Below are 26,759 nucleotides of genomic sequence, written 5' to 3' on the forward strand. Positions count from 1 at the left end.
TGAAAGTTAAAAACCCTTTACTGTAGTAAAGCTGAGCCAGGTATACAGTAAACAGGTGAAAAAAACCCAGGAGAAACAAGCAAAGAAAAAAAACAGAGACAAAATTGGGTCAGAGACAAAAAGGAAGTCTAACATGAGGCGAGGATTACCGGAAAACAGTGCGTGCACAATAATGAGGACAATGTGGCAGATGACAGGGGAAGACAACAGGACACGGATGGAGCATATACATTTCTCAGTTTTCACTTCTTTCATTCCTTTCCTCAAACCCTCTCCTCACATCTTGGTCCCTCCCATCATAGATGCAAGCAACAGAACAAAATGACACAGCCTTCCTTTCCGGAAGTCGTTTTAAAGCCATATCAATTACATTTGGAACAGCTGTATTGTCTGTTTTTTATGATCTCAGATGTGACAGTGTTTAGACAACCTTTATATTTTGTCCTACTTTTAATTAACTTCACACAATGTGACAAAAAAGGACATATATGACTTCACAGGTTAAAAACCCTTCCTCATAGAGTCTCAAATTAAAGCTCCTCCACTTCTCTCCCTTCCTGATGCACTTTAGAAATGGAAACATCCTTCAAGATGCCATACTGTGATAAAGTCCACTGTCATAGTCAATGGGAAGAAAGAGATAAGGATACAAATAACAGATAAATGAGAAAAATACCACACAGAAGGGCAAGAAGGGAAGGGTGAGTAAACAGATTGTGCCATATACAAACAATTCACTAGTGCACAGAAAAGTGAAACATGTTTTTTCTGCCTTCACAAAAACATTTAAGCACTATTTTCTGGCCTACTAAAACACTTAATGAAAACCTACATGGATTCAATTTTACAAGGTCGTTGAGCAGCTTGAAGTCAGGGCGACCTTGTTTATCCATTTATAGGATGAGAAACTATGCAGTACTGATAAGATAGTGACAAAGTTCAAAAATTAAGAGATTGTGGAAGTCATAATTTACAATCTGGCTGCAGATCGTGCTTTTATCACACTGAAGATGTTATTAAACCTTGAACTGACAGACAGTCACATAGTTTGGACCAAAGTGTTTTTTCCCAGTAGGAGAGCACGTGGTGTGTTAGCAATGAGAAGATGCTGAGGTTGATTCTTTGGTTTCATAAGGCTTTTTTATGCATTTTCTTCATTTTTTCAATTAACAAAAGCATTACTTTGTATCAGAGGACTGGAAATACAGTGGATCTTAAAAAAAATACATAAATATTCCCATGAACATGCTTACACATACATGTATACAATGGCGGTGTCTGACATTGGGATGTTGGCAGTGGACCCTTGGTTCCTGTGGTTTGCTGGGTGGGGACTCCTTGGTCTGATTCTTGTGCTTTCCACTGTTGCTCACCGGATTGGGATCTGGGGAGTTTGGAGGTCGGGCTAACAGTTTAAGCTATTTTTCTTGTTCTGGAAGATTTTCTTGAGCAGCGTGGCGAGCCACATTTTACTGCCACTGTCACTGGTGCATGACTTTGCAGCGGTTAGGGGTGGGGGGGGTGGGGGGTGTTTCAGATGGGTGGTATGTGTCAAAGTAACCTCCGCACGAGTGCCAGGACCGAACACTGTAACAAGATGATCAGTGTTATTTACCTCATGTGCTGGTTGTTTTAATGGTGTGGGCCAATCTGTGTATAATCACTCCAGTATGAAATAGTTCTTCCACGCAATTCTACATCTGCACTAATCAATACCAATACCTGTCCTGTTATCTGGTTGTGATTTGATTCCTTTAACTCAGCCCTTTGTGCTCTTCAGCTATAATTAAAATGCTATTTGCAGCTTTAAACGCAAGCTTTCCATTTATTTATTTTTGGCACGTTTGCTTGTCATGAACTTTCCATGTGTAACTAACAACCTTTCCTGAGCTGCAGCCAGAGAGAAAAGTAGGACGAGGAAATGGAAAAGTCAGTGTCATGAAGGCGTTATGGCTTCAGTAGAGCTACATTCAGAGCTCCACGGCAGCTATACTGTAACTATCCTGTACCATTAGTGATTTTGGTCTCAAGCTCACAGCATGCCCATGTATGGTTGCAGCGAAGCATATATACCCATAAAAGTGTCAGCAAACTATCTGCTGCAACTTTAAGATCTTCTTGTTGTTTGAAAACTTTTTATTACCTTGAATGTTTTGCGAGACTTAAAGACTTTTCATCCATCTCTCCTCTAGCCACAGTTCTTTAAGAGGAGAAAAAAAGGACACTGTAAAGGGTTGCAGGACTATGAGTACTCTTTCAAACAGCTGCTGATTTAAGACTGCTGAAGCATCCTTCTGCTGAGTCACCCACCAACTCCTCCATGTTTCACCATTCTGAAACAAACTTGCTCTACTTTGAGGTATTCTAACAAACTATATCTCTTACAAACCTTTCAAACTGTTTTAAAAGTCCCTGCCTTATCATCCTTTCAAGAGGTCAAATATCAGCCCTGCACCAGCCGATATATACTGAGAAACAGTAGCAGCTGGTTTCCCCAGTTGTGGATTAAGCCCAGTTCAGGACCAAAAGAAAAACATCAATGAAAACAGCCCCTGAAAAAAGATTATGGTCTATGTTTTGCAGACATTTCAAACTCAAGCAGTTTCTTATATAATTTATTTTGAAAACATGTTACAAATATTAGTTTCCCTTTATAAAACAGTTACCTGTGGTCATAATTACAGTGTCCTGGTAATCCCCTTTCAATATTACATGTAACTGCAGCGACACATCTTGATACCGAGTGCATAAGGAATTTAAAATGAGGCTGAATATCAAACGGGGGACCTTCTCAGCTCAGTTTGGCTGGTTGTCCATCTGTGAGCTTGGCTGGTAAGACTGGATGTCCTCCCCGATGAACTCTGATACTGTGGAAGGAGAAGAAAATCACAGATTCACTTGATGCAATTTGCTGCTGCAAAATACAAAATAACCTATACTGCACTGTCAGTTTCAATTGTATGTATATTTTCAGAATTCATTGGCTTTATTTTAATCGTATTTCAACATCCCCTTTTTAGAGATTTGTATTTTTTTTTTTTTTTTACGTATTTGGAACATCTAGAAAAACTGCACACCACACCACATCTTCTTGCATCAAGTAAAAATAAAATCTAGTCCCCAACTTAACCACCAAGGTTAATGCTTTGTTTCTTTTTTTAAATGTTATAATGCAAATTACAGTGAAGACTGTAAACATCTAAAAACACCAGCAACCACAAGATGCTACCAAACATTACATTGACTAATATCTGTCTATATATCTGTCACAATCAAAAATCAAAAATAGTTTATACAATTATCAACTCAATCAAGTCAAGTCACCATCAATAACTCCATGCAGTTAAATCAATCATCAATAATCGTAAAACCCTACAGTATTGGGGAAAACCCAAACAATCGAGCAACCCCTTAAGAGTAAGCACTTTGTAACAGGAAGCAGGAAGAAGGTCCTAGTAGAACCCGGCAAGAGACTTTTGATGGTGTTTTTAGAAGAGACTGAAACTCTACAAATAAGGAGTTACCTGTTTGAAAACTAGTCTTTCTGGGTTCTTTTATTTTAGTCAAGAGGTAGGTTGGAATTAACCACTTTGTTTCTCAAGCTACCAGTTTACCTACAACAAGGTTTCACTTTCTCATCAAAAAGACAATTTTTGGGGCCAAATTAAATGGCAAACTAATTTGGAGAGCATAAATTCAGATTATTCAAATTTTGACAAAAATACAGCTCTTTTCTTTTTTACTATGACTGACCCTGCAGGTAATGTCCATATAAAGTTGTGAATCGGCCTGGTAGCCAAATCTTTACACCAAATACCACATGATCACCAGCTATCCTGGCCATCAGAGAGCCTGTGTTGCATGTCATATCACATTCTCACTCCATAAAGCAGTGTTTGTAGATCAAAGACAATGCACTGAGTAGAAAAATATCTCAGCATTAATAAACATGATTTAATAAACTTGTTTTAAAAAGTGCCTTTAAAAATCATAGTCCCGGGGCTGAAAAACAAGAACACTGAAGTGCTAAAAACTGCAGTTCCTATAGTGGCCACTGGAGACTGGCTGCAAAAGTGAGTCAACTTCCGCTGATACTCACTTTAAAATGGCCAGCTTTACGGCATTAAAGTCGTGTTTACAGTCTGGTACAACAAATTGTCTCTGTGAAAAGTTTGCCCTTTCAAAATAAAAAGTTATTTTATAACCTGTACATTTAGATACTAGAAAGGCTGCTAAGTGTAGTTGTGCTGTTTGTGTGGTACAGCTGTCCAAGAACTTTGTGATCTAGTTTTGTGGAGTGAAATTTCTGTTTTTTATTTTTATGTTTCTTATCAATAATTAACAGATATGTATGGCAAATTTGGTGATATTACCAGATATCTTAGGACTCCACATTCTCTTCCAAATCTGGTCACTTCTGGCCAGAAAAACAAAATAAAAAAACGCCCAAAATACCTAGAGAGTGGCAGCCAAAATGCAAAGTCCATTCAGTGGATACCATTCCTTCTTCTATCCAGAATATTAAAAATTCTTTGTATTTCTTCCTCCAACATTTCTGTATCTGTGTTTGTAGCCACTTATGTCATTTTTTTTTTATCAAATCAGTTTTCAAATATCACTTTTTTTTGAAAAAAACTATGTCTCACCTTCTTCAAAGGTAATGTGGTGCATAGAGGCAGAGCTGGTAAACTCCAATGGACACTCCTGGATCTTGGGATCCCTCTCTCCCCCATTTCCTGTATCCAGCACTCTTCCCTGGGGGTCCCAGCCCTCATAGTGGGAGTAGGATGCTGGGCAGATATCCTGATAGGGGTTTGGGTTGGTAGGAGGGGAGGGACAGACCTCCTGAGCATAAGCAGAGTACTGTGGGTAAGAGGAGTTGGGGATGGGAGGCAGAGGGGAGGTTGAGATAGGACTTCCAGCTGGGAAAGGGCTGAGAGAGGATGAGTGGGAAGGAGAGGGTGAAGAGGACAAGTAGGGTGAGTCCAGCCATGGGGAAGGTGAAGGTGAGGGAGGCTGCGGACCACGTGGGTACAGAGGGGGAAGGAGCTCGGTGAAGCCCAGCTCTAGGTTCTCAAAACTGGGGTGACGCTCGGATAGTGCTGGCCTGGTCCCGCCGGGCTCTTCCACCGTGGCATCAGGTTTAGAGCAGTACTCCTCATTGTAGTTTATGGGTGGGCACGGAGAGGAATAGGTGGAGGGGTAGGGGGGTAGGTGGAAGCTCAGATTTTGCTCATCAGACATATGGTCCCCTCTCACATGGAAGCCTTTGTCTATCCTGGGTGGACCCCCTGCAGGACACATGTTTCCGCCATCCAGAGGCAGCATAGGGGATCGAGAGAGCAGGGGATCATCTTCTTTGAACATAACTGAGGGAAGAAACCGAGAATAACTGACACACATAACTGATGTTCATGTAAAGCATGTCCAGCTGCCACATATAAGTGTTGTATTTACATTGGATTTCAAACTATAAATCTCTTTATTTCAAAATTATTTGTGGGATTAGATACTCACTGGGTAAATACTTAAAGCAGTGAGTGCTGCTCCGTTTCCTCTTCCCATTAGAAACATAAAGATTGACCGACACAGGCCGACTGACAGATAGGTCACTGTAGGCTGGGACCCTCACACATAACAGACACTGGAAGGCATAAAGACGACATACAGGGGGATTACAGAGCATTTATCAGAGCATCTCCAGTTGTGTTGGATGCGTCTGCTGAAATTTCACAAATTTACCTCATTGCTGTTGTCACGGTCAACATGAGCCTCCTCCTCCCACTGTAATTTGCCATCTAATGCAAAAGAGCACAAGAGCAAGGTTTGACATAATGAACACAAGTCAATTATAAAAGTGCAGCATCTGAATTAAGCTTCATTTAAAATGTCTGTTAGACTTCTAGTATCCCCCTTCTGATTCTGAACTCATCATCAAATAATCATCATATAATTTTTTCTTTGTGTGTATACTGGGTTGAATTTTGATGTTCAGCTTGAATAAAGATTTGTTGATTTTTTAAACTCTTGAGTCTCTGAGTCCACGTTCTCCCCACATTATGATATACATGTGAGATAAGTTTCTAATACCTGGATTACACAGACCTGAATGTGAAAATTATCAGCATATAATGAACTTCAAATATGTGAAGACAACCATTTAAAGGGGCCTATTGTTTGTTGTAATAAAAAAATATTGTCCCACAACATCTTCAATGTTTATTAGACCTAGTTGCACAAGCATTGCATCAAATCCTTCGTGCTCTGCATTTGAAATGCTTGTCAACTATGTGTGGGAACCTGGAAATGTGCATTTTGACAGTTTTTATGATTTGATATGAGAGAACTATTCACTATGAAATAGTGAAAATTATCATTTTTTGTGTGTGTATTATAACTTAATGTGGTTTTTGAACTGTTTTAGGTTGTTTGGTATTTTTATTTTGGTTTATTGATCTTTATGTTATTTGAACATTTTGCTTTTCTCAGTTGTTGACTCGTTTTTTATTTGTTCCCTCAGTGTTTGTTCCATTTAGTTATGACTCTCACATGTTATTTTGGAAGTTCCTTGTGTTTAGTGTCTTGCATTTAATTTTATTTCCTCTCTTGCCTCTCTGTGTATGTATAGTGGGTCTGTTAACTCTCCCATGCATGTTTAACTAGTTGGAGAAGTTAACAGTTAGAGAATTGTAAGTTCTAACTGTGAATTCCTGCAGCACTATTTTAATCTAAATCTAATGAGCTGAAGTATCATTTACCTAATATTAAAAAGTGATTTCAAATTATTTTCTGTCTTATTATATTCCCAATCAACTTTTACTGCCAGTTCTGTAAATTAAAATGCGCCAAGGCTCCTCTGGACGCTTACCTGTGCCTCTCTCCATGAAAAGGACTCTGGAGACTGGCAGGAAGTTTGTGCCGCTCAGCAGCAGCTCTTCCCCTCCTTCCACAGAGCAGGAAGTGAGGCTGACCGACTCGATGACAGGCAGCTCCTGGGCCGAACGCTGGGCTGTGGTGGAGAGAAACGATAAATGCATATGTAGTCAGACTTTAATCATACACTACCTTTCATCAAGGTTAGTGCATCTCAAAGTGCTCTACAGATGATGGACAAGCCATTAATAATACAGAGCAAAATGCAATAAAACATCAATCCATAAAATACAAAGTAAAATAAAATGTAAAAAAAAGCAACAAAGAGTAATCAGTGAAGTTAAGAGCTTGAGTAGTGGAGCAGAAGTAATGCAGGATAAGGTTGATTAAAAAGACATGACATTATAAAGTAGAATAAAATCAAATATATCAAATAAGATCTGGAAGTGAAAAACAAAATAAAATAATGTTTATAAAGCAAAGCACTTGTGATCAGTGTTTGCAGAATTGTAAAAAATCTCAACCTTTGACAAATCCAAGTGACACTGCATGTTTCAAATGTGACTCCTTTGTAAAAGGATTCTGTATCATAATATGAATTCTCCATAAAGCAGCCACTCACAGCATTCGATGGGCAGAGAGGCAACCTGCAGAGCCAACACTCGTCCAGGGGGTCCTGAAGGGGGCACTATAGGGAGGTGGGTACGAAACACCAAACGAACACGTGTGTTTTTCCTTCCAACATCTGTTTCTCCTTTCCTCAGCTCAATGTCTGAGTTCCTCAGTTTCAAAATCCCGGCACAGTCGATGCTGTGAAACACAAGATTTGTCTCATGACATAATTTTGAGTAGGAAAAGTTTCACTCAACACTGAAACTGAAACTTTAGGGAAAGAGCTATTTAAAACTTAAAGTAGACCAGTTACAAAGGTATGACACAGCAGTCAAACATGAGCAGCCCACCCGAGCATATATAATAAGCAACTCCAGCATATGTGTTAAAAAAAAAAATCCTTTTTCTACAAACATGACGAGGACAGTGAGAGCATCCTTCTGACTTACAGAGCAGTCATGTTGTTCTCGGGGCTGAGGGGGATGTCCAGTAGTTTGGTCCCCACCTGGACGCTCTCGTGACTGGCAGTGCCCACCATCTTTCCAGTCACTCTGAAGGGGAACATACATTTAAATTTACCAGCTGAGAAAAATAAAGTGAAATCCCAGCAGAACACAAGTTATTTATGAACGAAAAACGGTGAAATTGCTTCCAAAATGTGAGGATTAATAATCCTTTTCACGTCACTTCAAGTTCTGTGAACACATGAGATCAATAATCACTAATATCACCCTCGCTTTTTTTCTAATGACTTAAAAAAATAATGAGCATTAGTTAAAGTCTTGCACTTATGTTATTAACTTTAAAAAAATAAACATTGTAATATACAATGGCTGGAAAATTTCACTGGCCACTAAAAAAATATTCATCCAACTTGATCTTGTAGACTTACTTTGATATTTTTAGTATTGACTGACAGTTTAAGGTGTGCAGAGTTGACTACATTCCCTTCTGAATGATAAATGAATCTCTCACATATAATTTTAAATTATCCATCCATCCATCCATCTTCTTCTGCTTATCCGGGGCCAGATCACAGGGGCAGCAGCCTAAGCAGAGAAGCCTCCTCCAGCTTGACTGGGGGGGACACCAAGGCATTCCCTGGCCAGCCGAGAGACATAATCTCTCCAGCATGTCCTGGATCTGCCCTAGGGCCTTCTCCCCGTGGGACATCACCTCACCCAGGACGTGCCCAGGATATATCCTTGTCAGATGCCCAGACCACCTCAACTGGCTCCTTTCGATGTGGAGGAGCAGCGGCTCTACTCTGATCCCCTCCCAGATGGCTGAACTTCTCACGCCATCTCTAAGGGCTCTTGACTCAGTTTTAAATTATATTACTTTCAAAGATGGAACTGAACTCAATATTGTGTTTAAAATACAAAATTTGTGTGGGTGTGTTTTTTTTCTCAGTTTGGATCTGCACTTCACTCGATATAGGATATCATAATCAAAAATATATTCTCTGGATTATGGGAAGGGACTAACAACAACTGTTGTAACATATTTTCTGGACTAACACGAGAACCAGCTGGTGGTTTATTGCACAATGGTTAAAGCTACGACAGTCACGTGATGGGTCCCCTGAATTTTGTGTTCCTTGAACATCATGGCATGAAGAAAACATTTGTGTTTAAATAGAAAAATACTGCAGCTCAGTACCTGTGTATCTGATAGAAAGGATGTGGTCTGATTGATCGGTCATCAGCTGTTCCAACGAAAACCTGAAGAGAGAGCGGTTTTCTCTCTGTGTAACCACACAGCTGTGAAGATAGAGAGAGACGCAGTGTGAAATCAAACTGCGATGAGGCCAGCAGCAGTGGCCAAAGAATTTGTTCCAGTGTCGTGTGAACATGATCAAAGACATGTTAACCTTAAATTAGATCTGATATCATATAACTCAGTTAAAAGGTGAAAAAAAAAAAACCCCTGAGAAATTTCGTTTTCACCTTGACAACAGGATGTCCAGTCGGTGCAGCTTTGACGGCTCCTCTGCTGCCCTCCGTCTCGTAGTGGGCTCTGTGGTGTGGCCGAGGCTGGACCTCAATACGCAGCTCATACTGGTCAAACTGGGATGGCAGAGGCCAATCAAGTGGCGGCAGGGCGTTAGACCTGAAATAAATCAGATGTGAGAATTTTAGATGTAGTAAGAATAGAAAGACCCACATGGAGAGAAGCAAGTAAATTTACAGGATTGAAATGTTGAAAAGTGATGCTGTCCTTGCCTGAATAGAGGGCTGTGGGCGCTGGCTCGGGTTCTGCCCCAGGCCAGAGGAGGGGGAACAGAGAGGTAGTCCATGCCCACAGATGGGGGCTCTCTCCTGGTCTGCTGGGTCTCTGGCAGTGGGCAGGGAGAGCTGTGGCCCAGAGCCTGCTCCTGGTCCACCTCCCTGGGAGATAACTGCAACACAAAAATCCCACCTCTTTAGTTCTCCACAGACTTGTTTTTGCTTTGCTATTTCTATTATGTTTCTTTTATATTTCAGTCTTCTCTGTATGTTTATGTTTTTATTAGAGATGGACCGATCCGATATTACGTATCGGTATCGGTCCGATACTGGCCTAAATTACTGGATCGGATATCGGAGAAAAAAAAAAAAAGTAATCCGATCCATTAAATATCACGAAAGCACCTCACAAAACTTGCAACACGCCGTAACTCACCTCAGAACGTTAGCACGTCGGAGCAGTATGCATCACGTGATAGAGCGGCTGTGGCATGCGGGACCTGTCGGTGGTCTGGATAGCATTTGGAGCTTCGCTAGCAACCCGGCATTTCATCTCCGACAAAGTTATCCCCGAGAGAAGTAAAGCAAGTGTGTAAGTCCATCTCTGAATGTTTGTAAAGCATTCCTGCGTTAAGCTTAACAGGCGACTGCCTCTTCTTGCTGCTACTTCAATCATGAAACTGCTTAATGATCAGCTGATCGGCTTTTCTGTCGCGAGTCCGTCTCTCTAGTTTGCTTTTGGCCCACTTTGCACCAGAAAGAGGAAACCAGCGGCTGAACAACAGCAGCACGTTTAAGCTTGATAAGCTGTTGTTAGAATTTATTTAATATTACTTTCTACTCGAGGATCTTTTTCTACGTAGCTGACGGCTGGTAACTGTGCAGGGGCGGATCTAGCAAAGTTTAGCCAGGGGGGCCGATAGGGCATGAACAGGGAAAAGGGGGCACAAAGACATACTTTTCTTTCTTATTCTCATTTAAAATGTCAAGCTTTTAATAAATAATTATCTGACACCCAAAGTTTTAATTTGATGTAAAATGAATAGAAGTCCATTACTGTATATAGTGACTATTAAGTCTAATATAAATATATACCCTAGTAAGCTATAGTACTTTTTCCTTTGGGAAGGTACCATCTGTGCAGTCTGCAATTTTGTTGAAGAAAGATGTTGAATCTATTTAATATTTCTTGAAAAATAATTGATTTCTGTGCATTTTTTTTCACACTGCATCAAATTAAGGTTGATTACGTCGATTAAGCATCATGAGGTGGAGCGTGAGGGGTGGTTCCCTATTTTTTTATTTTTTTTATTTTTGTTGTTGCTGGGAGTTGGAACCCTATTAGTTAGGTTGCTTAATATTTACGCTAAGTACTCTTTAAAATACCAGAATAGGGAGGATGGTGTAGGTTTAAGTTTATTAGATTGATCAGTATTGCTGAACTATGAAATATTTTTTTTGTATACAGGTATAACAGAATAGCTTTAGTGTAGTTGTTGTTTTAAACTTGAGTATGAACTTATACAAAATGCAGCAAGATATTTAAAAAAACAGTTTTGTTGATTAAAAAACACTATATCGGATTCATATCGGTATCGGCAGATATCCAAATTTATGATATCGGTATCGGTATCGGACATAAAAAAGTGGTATCGTGCCATCTCTAGTTTTTATTTATTTAAACAATTCATCATGTGAATGTGCCAGATTTAGCCGCACGAGCTAATTTTCTTCTGTAGTCCCTGCCTATTGATAACATATTAAATTAACCAACAAAACCGCACATACACAGGCATGTGAGGCTAGCTAAAAGAGAGAAACATATCTAAAAATAAACACATGCCTGTTATGTGTGGGCTGTGTGCAGACAGGAATAGGACCCAAGGTGCAGACTCCAGAGCCAGATGTGAACTCAAAACAGCTTTAATGTTAAACTCAAATATAACATAACTGGAAAAAATCAAACTAAACTTACACCGGAGGACTGACAGAACACAGCTAGGTAAACGGTAGATCGCAACACAGACACAAAGAAACACAGGGCTCAAATACACAGAGGTCGTGTCCAAATTCATGGGCTGCATCCTCCTGAGAACCCGGCCTTCGCGGTCTACGTGGGCCGGGTCCTCAGAAGGTCGGGTAGGCCGGAAGTAAACGGCCGTGAAATTGGACGGTCTAGCCTTCTGATTAGCGTCACCGCTGTCTCGGTGGAGTTTAATAAACTCAGCCGTCTGCTTCTTGCTATCTAAAATATAACAGGGCACTGGCGTAAATTCTCGACTGTCTCATACTTATGTTTAATCAGTTTTCTGTTTGACGTTTAGTCAGCTGTGTAAAAACCAAGGAGGAACCCACCCGGGGTAGAGATGGCACGATACCACTTTTTTATGTCCGATACCGATATCGATATCATAAATTTGGATATCTGCCGATACCGATATGAATCCGATAGTGTTTTTTAATCAACAAAACTGTTTTTTAAATATCTTGCTGCATTTTGTATAAGTTCATACTCAAATTTAAAACAACAACTACACTAAAGCTATTCTGTTATACCTGTATGCAAAAAAAAATATTTCATAGTTCAGCAATACTGATCAATCTAATAAACTTAAACCTACACCATCCTCCCTATTCTGGTATTTTAAAGAGTACTTAGCATAAATATTAAGCAACCTAACTAATAGGGTTCCAACTCCCAGCAACAACAAAAATAAATAAATAAAAAATAGGGAACCACCCCTCACGCTCCACCTCATGATGCTTAATCGACGTAATCAACCTTAATTTGATGCAGTGTGAAAAAAAAATGCATAGAAATCAATTATTTTTCAAGAAATATTAAATAGATTCAACATCTTTCTTCAACAAAATTGCAGACTGCACAGATGGTACCTTCCCAAAGGAAAAAGTACTATAGCTTACTAGGGTATATTAGACTTAATAGTTACTATATACAGGAATTGACTTCTATTCATTTTACATCAAATTAAAAATTTGGGTGTCAGATAATTATTTATTAAAAGCTAGACATTTTAAATGAGTATAAGAAAGAAAAGTATGTCTTTGTGCCCCCTTTTCCCTGTTAATGCCCTATTGGCCCCCCTGGCTAAACTTTGCTAGATCCGCCCCTGCACAGTTACCAGCGTCAGCTACGTAGAAAAAGATCCTGGTGTAGAAAGTAATATTAAATACATTCTAACAACAGCTGATCAAGCTTAAACGTGCTGCTGTTGTTCAGCCGCTGGTTTCCTCTTTCTGGTGCAAAGTGGGCCAAAAGCAAACAAGAGAGACGGACTCGCGACAGAAAAGCCGATCAGCTGATCGTTAAGCAGTTTCATGATTGAAGTAGCAGCAAGAAGAGGCAGTCGCTCCATATATCGTTTGTTAAGCTTAACGCAGGAATGCTTTACAAACATTCAGAGATGGACTTACACACTTGCTTTACTTCTCTCGGGGATAACTTTGTCGGAGATGAAATGCCGGGTTGCTAGCGAAGCTCCAAATGCTATCCAGACCACCGACAGGTCCCGCATGCCACAGCCGCTCTATCACATGATGCATACTGCTCCAACGTGCTAACGTTCTGAGGTGAGTTACCGCGTGTTGCAAGTTTTGTGCTTTCGTGATATTTAATGGATCGATTACATTTTTTATTTTTCTCCAATATCCGACCCAGTAATTTAGGTCAGTATCGGACCGATACTGATACGTAATATCGGATCGGTCCATCTCTAACCCGGGGGATTAATAAAGTTTTATTTTATCTAATCTAATCTAATAACTTTAATCTCAGCCAAACCGATTTACTCACGAACAAACAAAACACTGAAAAAAGCCCAACAATAACATTTTTAGGTTGTCTAAGTGACTTATATATTACGTTTAACCCGAGCAGCGAAAGTCCGCGGCGATCTGAAAATGATGTGCCGGGAGTTGTGCCGTTCTCAGCCGCATCAGTAACCCTGGAGCTCCCGGCTAGCTATCGAGCTGGTGGGTAGCAGACGTCTCCGAAAACGTCGAAGCACTTTTGCAAATATGCGATATCTTGATAAACCGAGCAGATATTTGATGTTTACACAGCTACTTTCTCGCCTGAAAATATGTTAAAAGTTTATTTTGTGACCCAGAAAGATTAGTATGAGTAATTTTAAAACTTAGTAGCGGCCGCCATTATTGGAAACTGGAGTTTGGCTGGGCCGCGCTATGAATTCTGGGATATGGTAGGCCACGAAGGACACACCCGACCCATCCTTCAAATTCAGGGAAAAGGAGGACGCATTTGCCGGCTGCATTCGGAGGAGTCTACGAATTTGGACAGCCTTCGGCGCGTCGCTGTGACGTAATCGGTCTACAAATGCGGCCTCAGGAGGATGCAGCCCATGAATTTGGACACGACCAGAGGGAGCAATCGGGGAATGGGTAACAGGAGGGACACACAGCTGGGGCAAATCAGGCCTAACGAGACAAGGGGAAGCAAAACCAGACACATTAAAATCAGACGTGGACTTTCAAAGTAAAACAGGAAACCCATAACACAGACTGAACAAAAGACACAGACTCACATGCAGGCACTACAACAGAGGGAACAGAGATGTGGGACCAGGGCAGACACAGACACTGACTGGACACGGGGATATAGCAACTAAGGATACACAGAGACGCGAACTAGACAAGGGGATACAGCTGACAGGGGAGATAGCAACTAGAGAAGACAGAGACATAAACCATAAGACAGAACTCAAAGAAACCAAAGACTAGAAATAATAAATAATAAACTCAAAAACCCTGGGTCAACGACCCAGGCATCTTTACAATGCCCATATAACATATTAAAAATCAAATGTTAAAAATCCTTACACATTAGAATCAAAGACTTTCTTTGACACTACTCAAATCATGACAACATGTTTGATTATCCAAAAACCAAAGTTTTATAGATTTAGAGAAAGAAGTAAATGTTGTTTTCCTTATTTCTGTGTAAGGGAACCCTAATGTACTCTAAAGAAAAGTCAACAAAACTATGGCAAGGAACAGATCACAAAATAAAGGAGTAAGAAAACATGCCAATGCAGCCTGAAAATTACATCATGGTCAGCTTTTGGAGGTATCTACACTAATACACTAATGCAGTATTAGCAACATTTATGCAATAATGTCCAAGCACGTGGATTATAGGCAGGCCGTCTACACAGAGGGGCCTGCTTATCTCTACAAAAAATTACAGAGGAAGTATAGTAATGGCAAAACTGTTTGGACCGCCAATCATGTGGAACTATTGCTGAAAGTAAATGGACTGATACTTAGATATAGATATAGCACTTTTCTGTTCTAACTGAGCATCCAGAGAGCTTTTTTTCACCCAGCCATACACACATTCCATGCCTTTACATGGTTTCTGAGCATACACACACTCTCACACTCTGATGAATACATCAGGGTTCAGTAATAACACAAGTATAAAGCAGCCACAGCACCAGAACACACAGACTGGGAGTTTTTGCACAGTAAATACAGCAACATAGCATTATCCATCACCAGAGGAAGCCAAGGTATTGGGAAAGAAATACCCATACAATAAAAATGAAATCTCAAAACATAACAGAGTTTAATCTTTGCAAATTAAACATCCAATCGGGAACTAAAACGTAGGTGTCAAAGGAGCTTGCAAAGAAAAGCGTCTGGACTTCTATAAGTTGCTTGAAGACGTTTCACCTCTCATCCGAGAAGCTTCTTCAAGCTCATCCGAAGAAGCTTCTCGGATGAGAGGTGAAACGTCTTCAAGCAACTTATAGAAGTCCAGACGCTTTTCTTTGCAAGCTCCTTTGACTACGATGACCTGGATGACTGAGAACCTTCACAGACAAAACGTAGGTGTCTGTATCATTCAAAAGTTGCAGCTTTTAGCTTTCTTGAAAACTGTTTTAAGACTTAAACTGCTTCAGTTTTTGTATTTGCTAAAATACATATTTAGTGTCGATGCTAGACAGAAGCATAGTAAAAGCAACATAAAATGAGCATACACTGTATAGATGGCTCTGAAATAAAGGTCCTTTGAACCTGCATTCTTTGTGATAGCCAGCAGGGGGCGACTCCTCTCATTGCGAGCGCCATTACATAGAAGTCAATGAGGAAATCACTGAGTTTTCACTCGATTTTCTGCCTCACTGAACATTTTCCTGATAAGTTTAATGGGTCAGTCACTGGTTTCAAGTCTTCTTCAGTACAGCTTGGTGTTCATTTGATATATGATGGTCACATATAGACTCAAATAAATCATGAAGCTGGACATTCATTATGGCTTGGCTACCTTGAGTTCCACAAGTTTTTTACTGTGTGACTGTGCAGTGTCCTTGGCTTGACAGTTAGATTGAACCCTCTCTTGTAATTTCTGTTTTAGTTTAAAAACAAACAAACAAACTAGACAGGGATGGCAGCTTGAGGTCTAAGAGTAGGAGCCGAGTTAGAAAACAGAATTTTATACTGCTGCTTTGAGAGGCCTACTCCAGGTTTGGCAGGGCGGCACCTAAGTAAAGGCAATAGATCACACACAGCACTTTACCTGCTCCAATGATGTCTTCCTGGTTTTCTGAGGAATGCTGAGCTCACAGCTGCTGGGCGGAGCTTGAGAGTGAGGGGTGGACTCTCCACCCTCCAGGTTGCACCCCTGCAGTTCCTCTGAGTAACTCCCTCTGCGCGAAGTACAGGGAGACGCCAGCGGGGAGTTTCTACGCTTCTTCCCACTAGGTGAGGTGGGCCTTGAGGATGATGAGTGCCCAAAATTGATGCTGCCTTCGTTCAGCTCCTCCTCCTCCACCAGCAGAGAGTCGCAGCTGGAAGCGGGACTGAGCCAGCCTCGAGAGGAGGGGCTAGAGGCGGGGCTGGGGCTGAGGGAGCTGGGGCATCTGTCACGATAAGTAAAAGGATCCAGTAGAGGCAGGTAAAGGCGCTCTCTGTCCCAACCGCCGCTGTTGCCCATGTCCCAGTAACTGGAAATGGTGGGTGTTGTGTCATCATCAGGCGAGATGGTGGTTATCTGGATGCTGGGGCACTCGACCACACGAGATTCAGAAACCTGGAAAAAAGATAAGAGGCTCGTCACAAACATTGTCACACACACAAAAAAATATACAGTGGGGCAAAAAAGTATTTAGTCAGCCACCGATTGTGCAAGTTCCCCCACTTAAAATGATGACAGAGGTCAGTAATTTGCACCAGAGGTACACTTCAACTGTGAGAGACAGAATGTGAAAAAAAAAAAAAATCCATGAATCCACATGGTAGGATTTGTAAAGAATTTATTCGTAAATCAGGGTGGAAAATAAGTATTTGGTCACCTCAAACAAGGAAAATCTCTGGCTCTCACAGACCTGTAACGTCTTCTGTAAGAAGCTTTTCTGTCCCCCACTCGTTACCTGTATGAATGGCACCTGTTTGAACTCATCATCTGTATAAAAGACACCTGTCCACAGCCTCAAACAGTCAGACTCCAAACTCCGCCATGGCCAAGACCAAAGAGCTTTCGAAGGACACCAGGAAAAGTATTGTAGACCTGCACCAGACTGGGAAGAGTGAATCTACAATAGGCAAGCAGCTTGGTGTGAAAAAAATCAACTGTGGGAGCAATCATCCGAAAATGGAAGACATACAAGACCACTGATAATCTCCCTCGATCTGGGGCTCCACGCAAGATCTCATCCCGTGGGGTCAAAATGATCATGAGAACGGTGAGCAAAGATCCCAGAACCACACGGGGGGACCTGGTGAATGACCTGCAGAGAGCTGGAACCAAAGTAACAAAGGTCACCATCAGTGACACACTACAACGGCAGGGAATCAAATCCCGCAGTGCCAGACGTGTTCCGCTGCTGAAGCCAGTGCATGTCCAGGCCCGTCTGAAGTTTGCCAGAGAGCACATGGATGATACAGCAGAGGATTGGGAGAATGTCATGTGGTCAGATGAAACCAAAGTAGAACTTTTTGGTATAAACTCAACTCGTCGTGTTTGGAGGACGAAGAATACTGAGTTGCATCCCAAGAACACCATACCTACTGTGAAGCATGGGGGTGGAAACATCATGCTATGGGGCTGTTTTTCTGCCAAGGGGACAGGACGACTGATCCGTGTTAAGGACAGAATGAATGGGGCCATGTATCGTGAGATTTTGAGCCAAAACCTCCTTCCATCAGTGAGAACTTTGAAGATGAAACGAGGCTGGGTCTTCCAACATGACAATGATCCAAAACACACCGCCCGGGCAACAAAGGAGTGGCTCCGTAAGAAGCATTTGAAAGTCCTGGAGTGGCCTAGCCAGTCTCCAGACCTCAACCCCATAGAAAATCTGTGGCGGGAGTTGAAAGTCCGTGTTGCTCGGCGACAGCCCCAAAACATCACTGCTCTCGAGAAGATCTGCATGGAGGAATGGGCCAAAATACCAGCTACTGTGTGTGCAAACCTGGTAAAGACCTATAGTAAACGTTTGACCTCTGTTATTGCCAACAAAGGTTATGTTACAAAGTATTGAGTTGTATTTTTGTTATTGACCAAATACTTATTTTCCACCCTGATTTACAAATAAATTCTTTACAAATCCTACCATGTGGATTCATGGATTTTTTTTTCACATTCTGTCTCTCACAGTTGAAGTGTACCTCTGGTGCAAATTACTGACCTCTGTCATCATTTTAGGTGGGGGAACTTGCACAATCGGTGGCTGACTAAATACTTTTTTGCCCCACTGTATCTAATTAACAATTCAAATCTCAGTAAGAAAACTGGCAGTAAGAAGCACAATTTTAAATAGCTCTTTAAACCATTGTTATTACTTTGACCTTCAGATCAATCTTTTGACCTTTAAGGAGAGGTCAAAGGTCAAATGCAACATGATATTTTAAGATTGTCTATGGTACTTTCTACAAACACGGCATAGAATCATATTTTTATAAGTTATGAGCCTTTTTGACAATTTTCAACTAATAAATAATGAAGTTGACCTTGAAGACCTTGATGGATGCAGACCAAATTTTAATGGATTTTTGACATGACCCCACTCTACATCCTTACCAAGTCTTATCAGAACTGGAGGAGTTAATAATAATAATAATAATAATAATAATAATAATAATAATAATAATAATAATAATAAAATTCAAATTCAAATTCAAATTTTATTTGTCACGTACACAGTCATACACAGTACGATATGTAGTGAAATGCTTGGACAACTGCTCGTGACCTAAAGAAAACAAAAAAAGGAAAAGGCTATGAATAAGATAGGAAATAAATATGAAAAATTAAAAAGGGTAAATTTAACTAGGAAGGAATAGAATATAAATTAAGGTTAAAAATGAAATAACTGTACAACACAAATTAGAATGAAGGGTAAATTTAACTGGGAAGAATAAGATAAAGATAAATATATAAATTAAAGTTGAAAATAAAATAACTGTACAACAAAATACACAATACACAATATAGAACTATATAAGAATGTATGAAGAAATCTAAATAAATATATACACAATAACAGCAGCTGTACAAGTATTAACCGGAAATGAAGAATATAGTGACCAGTGTTGTGCAAAACCAAAGTCCAGAATGTCCAGTGTGTGTGTGTAAGAACCATATGTGTGGGTCAGTACTGTGTGGTGGTGTGATTGAGAGACCGTATCGCCTGCGGGAAGAAGCTCCTCCTCAGTCTCTCTGTGTTGGTCTTCAGGGAGCGGAATCGCTTTCCTGACCTCAACAGAGAGAACAGTCTGTTGTTATATTATTATTATTATTATTATTGTTATTATTATGTAATAATAATAATAATAATAATAATAATGTATAAAAAGCAAAGAAAAAATATTAGAAAGTGTTCATTCTTGTGGTCTCCACCAAGTAGTTAAAGGGGACATCTGTTAACGGCAAGGCAAAAATACGTTATTTATTCCCTTCTCTATTTAGAGAGCACTGAGGCAGTGATCACTACGTTTTGTTTGTATGTACTAAGAGTTTCATTTAACATCGTGGTGAGATAAACTATGAGAAAACAAGCTTTTTTTATGTGTGGATTTGGATCCTTTTCTTGGCACTGACCCCTTTTAAGGATGTGCTCCCTGAAAGCCTCTTTAGCTTAATTTGAAACCTAATATATAAAATCTGCCACAGTGAAATTTAGCTGCCTTCAGACTTTTTCAAAATGACTCCAGGACAGTAGGAGAAAGTAGGCTGGGTGTCTGGCTGTGTTTAAAACCTCTTGTTTGTCACGTCCTGTGGTTTTTATAATTTTGAGTTTTAGTTAATATAATACAGTTTGGGTTATGTGTTTTATTTGTGGGATGTTTTTATGTTTTGAGGAACATGCTTGCTTCTCCACCCTCTCGTTGTCAAGTCTTCTTCTTTTTCACGTGATTCGCTGTGCAGTTACTTCCTGTTTTATTTTAATAGTCTGTTTTCCTCTCTGTGTTTATTCCCTCATGTATTGTGCAGCTGTGGAATTTTCAACTTTTGTAAAGGACTTTCAACCTAATCAAGGATTCTTTTTCATTTACCTTGTGTTGTCTGCAAGTCCAGAATTTGGGTCCTTCAGGTACAAAAGACCAATCTTTTTTACCCAGTAAACCACAGAATTCAGTGAAAACTGTACATGTACTCTCACCTTGTTATATTCTGAGACATTATTACAACATATTTCAGCAGCTGCCCTGCAAAATGCTCAAGTCATAGTAAAGAAGTGCATAATATTTCCTCAACTAAATGTGTGAGTGTTTAAAAGTCTGTTTGCTTTGTCTCAAAAAACTTTAACTTATATACCCTAAGTCTTTCGGCCCTTGGTTTGGATACAGAAAAAAACTCTCCAAGTAAGGAAAACCTCTTAATCTTAAGGGGAAATGGAAGGAAACCAAAGAGTAATCTGCTGAGGAAGCCTCCTTCTTCTTGGACTGACTTACATGCAATCGATGGCGTGTCTACAAAAGTTGAATATGCGCTTGGAACAAACTTAAGGTCAACCAATCAGACGGCTGCTGCAGCTGCTGCAGCTGATTCTTTCTACGGTCATTTGTTCAGTTGAGGTTGAAACTGCAGATTATATGAAATACTTAGACATAGGCTGTCTCACCTGTACAGAGCGTGCCGGCAGGCTCTCATAGGTCCCGCTGAACTTATTGAAGTGATCCCTTCGTGGAGGTGGGGAATGCATCCCTGCCCGCTGACTGGACGCAGGTGTCGGGCTGGGGATGTCGATTGAGTGACCTGCGTGAGAGGCAGCCAGGTTTTTGTCTGGAACTGAAAATACATAAAGGTTGGGATGAATGTCCGGACACATGAAGGGCACACCCACAAATTATATGAATTAGAAAATCTCTTTCTGTTGGCAAGTTGCCTGCTTGCTTAAACTGACTATAATCCCATGCTCCCAAAGAACAGCACTTTGTTCTGTTCACTTTACACCTTTTCATCCACATGACAATAAATAATTATTCATCTGCTTTTCATCCCCTTAACCACACAATAATAGCTAGTTCTGCAACTGTCCTGCTCTTGTACCTCTGGCGTGAGAGAGACTCATTAGATGAAAATCAAAATATTGTAAACACAATTTGTGGTGAGTAAGGATTCATTTTTTATCATCAGTGTGCTTCCATCATGCTTTACACATCAGTTTCCCTTCATTTTACTGTAATTGCTACCATATGGAAAATGCACACGCTGGAATTTTACCGCAATAATGTTTTAAAAGCAAGTGCAGCATTTTTGTCACTTTTAATATAAATGAGGAAATAGAAGTAATTTTCGGAAAATGCAAAACTACTCCAAACAGTTTAGTAACTTAGCTTAGCAAATAGATAAGAAACAACTAGCTGCACTGACAGAGGATTAAGTCGTTTGACATTTTTAGAAAATCTGAGGCAAACAGCTGCTTAACATTATTGAGTGATTTTAAAACATTTTGTGTACAAGGTGTACTTGATAGCCAGCCAAAATCTTAAGGCAAATAGTGGTATTTGGAAGCCTCTATTACATCTGTCATTTAAAATTTCTTCTGATTACATCGCCTGAAGGAACATAGCATTACAGCGGTATTTGTGTTCTTAGTAAAAAGCTCCACTAGCATCACACCATACATTTCCTTGCTTAAAAAATGAAATTAGGAGTTGGGAAAGTCGCTGTTTGCTGGATGCCCCTCTTAAATCTCAATCAAACGAAAAGCAAGCAATTCGAGAAACACATACTCCACAAGTACACCTCTAACATCTGACCTCGTGCTTTGAACTCTGTCTCTTATGGTACTGAGCAACCTGAGCCAGACTCGTGTCACATCACAGGGTTATAATGCAGACACTGGGGTTAGGAAGGTGACAAATGTCATAATCCAGACATGTAAGAGTCCATGAAATTAATGAAACAGAATTTACATGTAGACAAATGTATATGCCATTATATTTAAAAGAAAAAGTAGTTTGTGTATATAGGTGAACTTCAGTCAAATGCTAATGTATTTAAAAAAGATGCATGCATATGCTTTCCCAATTGCCACAACCTAATCAATATTTATAGCTCTGACCAGACTTCCACTCTACATGGAAGAACCAATGTGAACATCTGCCCACAGGTTTTACCATCACAACACTAAAAGCATTGCTGTTTAATCCTAGGATATAATTTGTCTCCGACACCTTATCAGACAGTTTTATACAGTCCACGAAAAACAGGAAAAAATGCTGACCATGTGTCACGTTCAGAGCTTTTTTGGAATGAGCCGAGTCTCAGTCACAGACCAGTTTGTCTTGGGAGACCCAACCTGGAGGAAATGCCCCCAACAACATAACCTCCAGGATCACTCTGACACTCAAACCGCTGCACCATCATAACGTGACCATTCACTGAGGTGTCTACACTGTTCCTCACTGCACACTCATATACTTGGTACACTATTTGGAGACAACTAGCTTAATTTTATAGCATAAAGACTGGAAACACCTAGTCAGAAGCATAAAAATCAATGTATTATTATCTCTGAAGCTGTTGTTAAATCTTTATGCTAGCTAGGCTTATTAGCAGCTAACTATAGCTTCACATTTAAAAGGCAGACATGAGTTTGGTATTAGCCATGTTTTTTTTATGACTCTTGGACACCAGTTGGTTTTCATTTTAAAATTCTTCACGCTATTTTTTAGTCTTAGTCTTTATTATTTTGTTAATAAAAGCAACAGGAAACAGGGGACCAAACTTGGAATGGTAAATGCTGCCAGCTTCGACATTCAGTTCAAAAACATCAACGTAGGTGTCCAGATGAATCTAAATGTGGGCCAAAAAGACTGTGATAATCTTGCCTTAAAGTGGGATTTGGTTTTATCCATAATCACTCTGTCGTATGGCAACAATTTATCAAAATCCCTCCAAAACTTTCAGTTCTACTTTTAAACTATTTCGTACATTTTTCCATGTATTATAGTTACAAATTGCGCAATAAAGGGTGAAATGGGAATTCTAACTAAATCATGAAGTTTACTTTTGGCCCACTGATTCATTTCACAGCATGAAGAACCACACACCCAAATCCACCGCTGACCTTGACATTTATATAGAGACTTTTTTCATTGTATAATCTCAACATGACTCCTTTGTATTTTGCCCATAAGCCACCAAACTGACTCCTTAAGGCCACATCCCTTGCCACAACATTTTCCCAGTGTGGTGTGGTCTGGCTTCACATGGAGTCAAACAGTAGTTACTCTCTAATGAACGAGGCTCGCTGCCGCTCCGTAGTGGCGGCGGGCCATGCGGGCAATTTTTGGGCAATGCGGACACACAACAGCAACTGCCAACGAATTAAGAAGCTGGGTGAAAAAAAAATCTCTTCAAATGTTTCCTGGCAACAAAAGTATTTCCAAGTGATTAAAGCTACAGTACTGAGGCAACTCTTCTGCTGGCGGATTTTTCACATGAATCAGTGATTTAGCGGTTTATATGTAGACCAGCAGGAGTTTATGAGGCACTAGAATTTAACTAACACTTATCGAACAGGGGGGAAAAAAAGACTCACTGATCTAATATACTTTCATCTTTGTTTCCATGTCCTGAGCTGAACCTCAAAAAAGCAATGTTTACCTCAACCTGGGGGTCTGTGGGGCCTCACAAGTGGTGGAAAAATACATGAGAGGGGTCATGAGACATTGAGAGAAGAGAAAAGCAAAAATGGCATAATACTGCTGTGTGCCCCCTTGTATGGCATATATATATGTATGTATACATGTATATATATAAGCCTTATAGGGTTCAAAGGAAATGGAAAAAAAACATACATTTGTGCCACTCAGATTGATTTCTTCTTAAGCTTAAACTGTTGTCTTTTTTTTTTTTTTTGCCTCAATTTAATGGGGAATTTATCTCTTCGTGTTCTCTTCTTAATCTTTAAAAAAAACATAATTTAAATTATCATTGGATCAGTTTCTTTTGGAGATACCAGTCTAACAGATCTAATATACTTCAGAGAATCTCAGTTCGAGAGTCCAGCTCTTTAACAAACTTCGATCTTAAATGAGATGGTTTCCGGCATGAGGTTCGGGGTAAAAACAATAGGTCACAAAACAGATCTGGAGCAGCATAATAGACTGATTCACCTAAAGTATAAGTATTTTTGCAATAATGTATTTTTTAAAAGTCTTTGACAGTTAAATTATTCAACTCATTGGTGAACAAACTTTACCACCACAACAATCTTGTTGCAGCATCTGTTTACCTTGATAGATACTGGATTCATATTTAACTTCTGCATTGCTTCGTTTTGAAAAGCCCAACTTTAACACATTTTATGGTCATATCCATGGAGATTTATACCCAAATAAATAAAACCTACATACTCTGAAACATTTAAAAAAAGCGAAGAAAAACGTGAAGACTTGCCCTCTCCTTTTTCTCCTGTAGTTAATGTTCATACCTTGGGTGTAGTAATACAAATGTATGCCAGTGTGGGCGGGAAACAAATGAGTGAGAAGATGTGAGGATGTGAGGTATGTGTATGTATTGGTGGAGCTCGGATGAAGACGGGAGGGAGGTGTGTGTGTGTGTGTGTGTGTGTTCAGTACACAGAGGTTGAGGTTCCTTCCCAGCTGGCAGCTGTTAACTCTACTCACACGCACAGCTGATTAGAAACACATTGAGTCTGGGGCTGCACGCATGCACAAGCTCACAATGCGCAAAGATATGCACGCAGATGCATACCACACAGAAAACAAACACACAGTAAAAATATACTCGTTCTCACGCAAGCATCGGACGTACGTTCAAACATACACATCACATAAGCACAGGCATGCAGATGTGCTTATGTGACTACATCAGACTACACGCAACGGCACGCACGCGCACAGAAGTTCCCATGAGTTTTAGAAGCCACCCCGTCAGGCCGCTCAGACCCCCTTTATCCAGTATGTCCCTTTGCTTTTAACACATTCAGCTATTCAGGAAGTGACTCTAACCCAGGCTGCTGCTGCTGGAGGAGTCGAGTTGCAGCAGGGCGCCTTCACTTTCCTCCCCGGCAGCGGAGCTCTCCGGCTCGGTAGAGCGCACCGGGGATGGACCCTGGCTCTGCCGCGACGGCGGATCCTCCTCAAAAACCAACTTGAACTCGAACTCTCCCTCCTCCCAGCCCGAGCCCGGCGCGGCCCCCATCGCCCTCCGGCAGCAAGGACAGGATACAGATATACTGATACAATCTTGTCTCCCTGCGTCAGGCGATTTTAACGTCCCTTGGTGCGCCTTTAAAAAGAATTCAAAGGAACTTTATTCCCCAAACTCTTCTCCTAAGTGCGCGTCATTGTGCTAATATTCCTCATCTGGGATATGTAGGAAAGTTTTGCTTCAGAAAGTTTCTACGCGAAAAATTCTGCTTCTTGCCTCCTTGTTTGCAAGTTTTTCCAGACTTGATGTCTTGATATCCAAATCAAATTTTCGCTCCGGATAATTTACAGTCTTCTCCGAATCATATTTCCAAAATACCGTCGGCTCTTTCATTCTAGCTCCATCGTCATCCCTGTAGCTTCTTCTTCTAGTTCTTCAAGAGACTGGGAGGAGGGAAAAAAAGTTTATCAAATATTTTTGTCGTCCTTTACCCTTAATTGCCTTTGGGTGGGTTTCCCAGCTCCAGTTGGTCCGTTACTCATTCCCCATAGGACCTCATGTCTGTCAGTCATGAATCCCCTCTGCCCAACCTCCTGCCCCCCTCCTCTCCTCTCCCCCTGCCTCGCTCACTCTGAAGGTTTCTCTTGAAGTCGTTCACTTAATATAACTTATTATAACAATCCCATGCAAATTTCTCTTTTCTTGTCTCATTTTGCATCATTTGCATCATCTCATTTAGTTTTTCCTTTTAAAATCAACTTCATGTCCTCATCATCCTTATCATCAATTAGATTTTCGCATAGTTAAGCCCAAAACAATATGATTATTATTCCAATCATGAGCAGGACACATGGCAAGAAGTTCATTATCTCTGAAACCTGCCATAGGCCGCCTGCACGGCCACCAGGGCTGTGATGTTAACTGTCAGTTAGTGAACATAAGAGGGCCTATTTCCTGTGGCAATGAACACAACAGCCCCCCTTTTTTGGCTGTCACCCCTCCCCTTTTCTTCTCTTGCATTTTTTTCCTTTCCCTCCCAGCTCCTTCTCCCCTCTTCTCCCCACTGAATCCTCCTTGTCCCTCCTTCTCCTGAGTCTTGCCTCCCTCCTCTTCCTCTCCACCAAAGGTCTGTTTCTCATTATCCTCTGTAGTCTGCTCTCTGTCTGAGTCAGGAGACGAAAAACTTAAATAAACACTCTCTCTCTGGCTCTCTCCGCCTCAGTTCAGCTCTCAGTGCCCCCTCCCCTCCACTCTGTCTCTTCTGTCCTCCTTCCTCGGCCTCCTCTCGTTCTCACAATCATTAGGAGTATGTTATACTGGTGTGTAGCTGGGGGCCTGTTTCACTCTCTATGTCATCCTCTTGGGGTTGTGTGGGCAGGCCTTGGATGCTGGACTGATTTCAAGATGTTGCAGTGTGGTTGGGGAGAGGAAAA

At 40.6% G+C, this 26,759-nt stretch overlaps 1 protein-coding gene across 1 annotated transcript; it reads right to left on the reverse strand.

Annotated features, from left to right (window-relative positions):
* On the reverse strand, window positions 1–25,762 carry nfatc4 (nuclear factor of activated T cells 4). The gene is made up of 13 exons (XM_085439416.1): window positions 25,185–25,762; window positions 20,822–20,988; window positions 16,276–16,788; window positions 9,711–9,886; window positions 9,435–9,597; window positions 9,148–9,248; window positions 7,935–8,036; window positions 7,496–7,683; window positions 6,869–7,009; window positions 5,743–5,798; window positions 5,518–5,644; window positions 4,647–5,369; window positions 1–2,867 (listed from the first exon to the last, which is right to left on the reverse strand). The coding sequence occupies exons 1-13, from the start codon at window positions 25,375–25,377 to the stop codon at window positions 2,797–2,799; spliced, it is 2,721 nt and encodes a 906-aa protein (XP_085295542.1). The 5' UTR covers window positions 25,378–25,762; the 3' UTR covers window positions 1–2,796.
* Window positions 25,763–26,759: the final 997 nt, after the last annotated feature.

This window comes from Copadichromis virginalis, linkage group LG18 (assembly GCF_057382275.1).
Source record: "Copadichromis virginalis isolate Kocher_CV1m ecotype Utaka linkage group LG18, C_Virginalis_male_GT1.1, whole genome shotgun sequence".
Taxonomy (NCBI): domain Eukaryota; kingdom Metazoa; phylum Chordata; class Actinopteri; order Cichliformes; family Cichlidae; genus Copadichromis; species Copadichromis virginalis.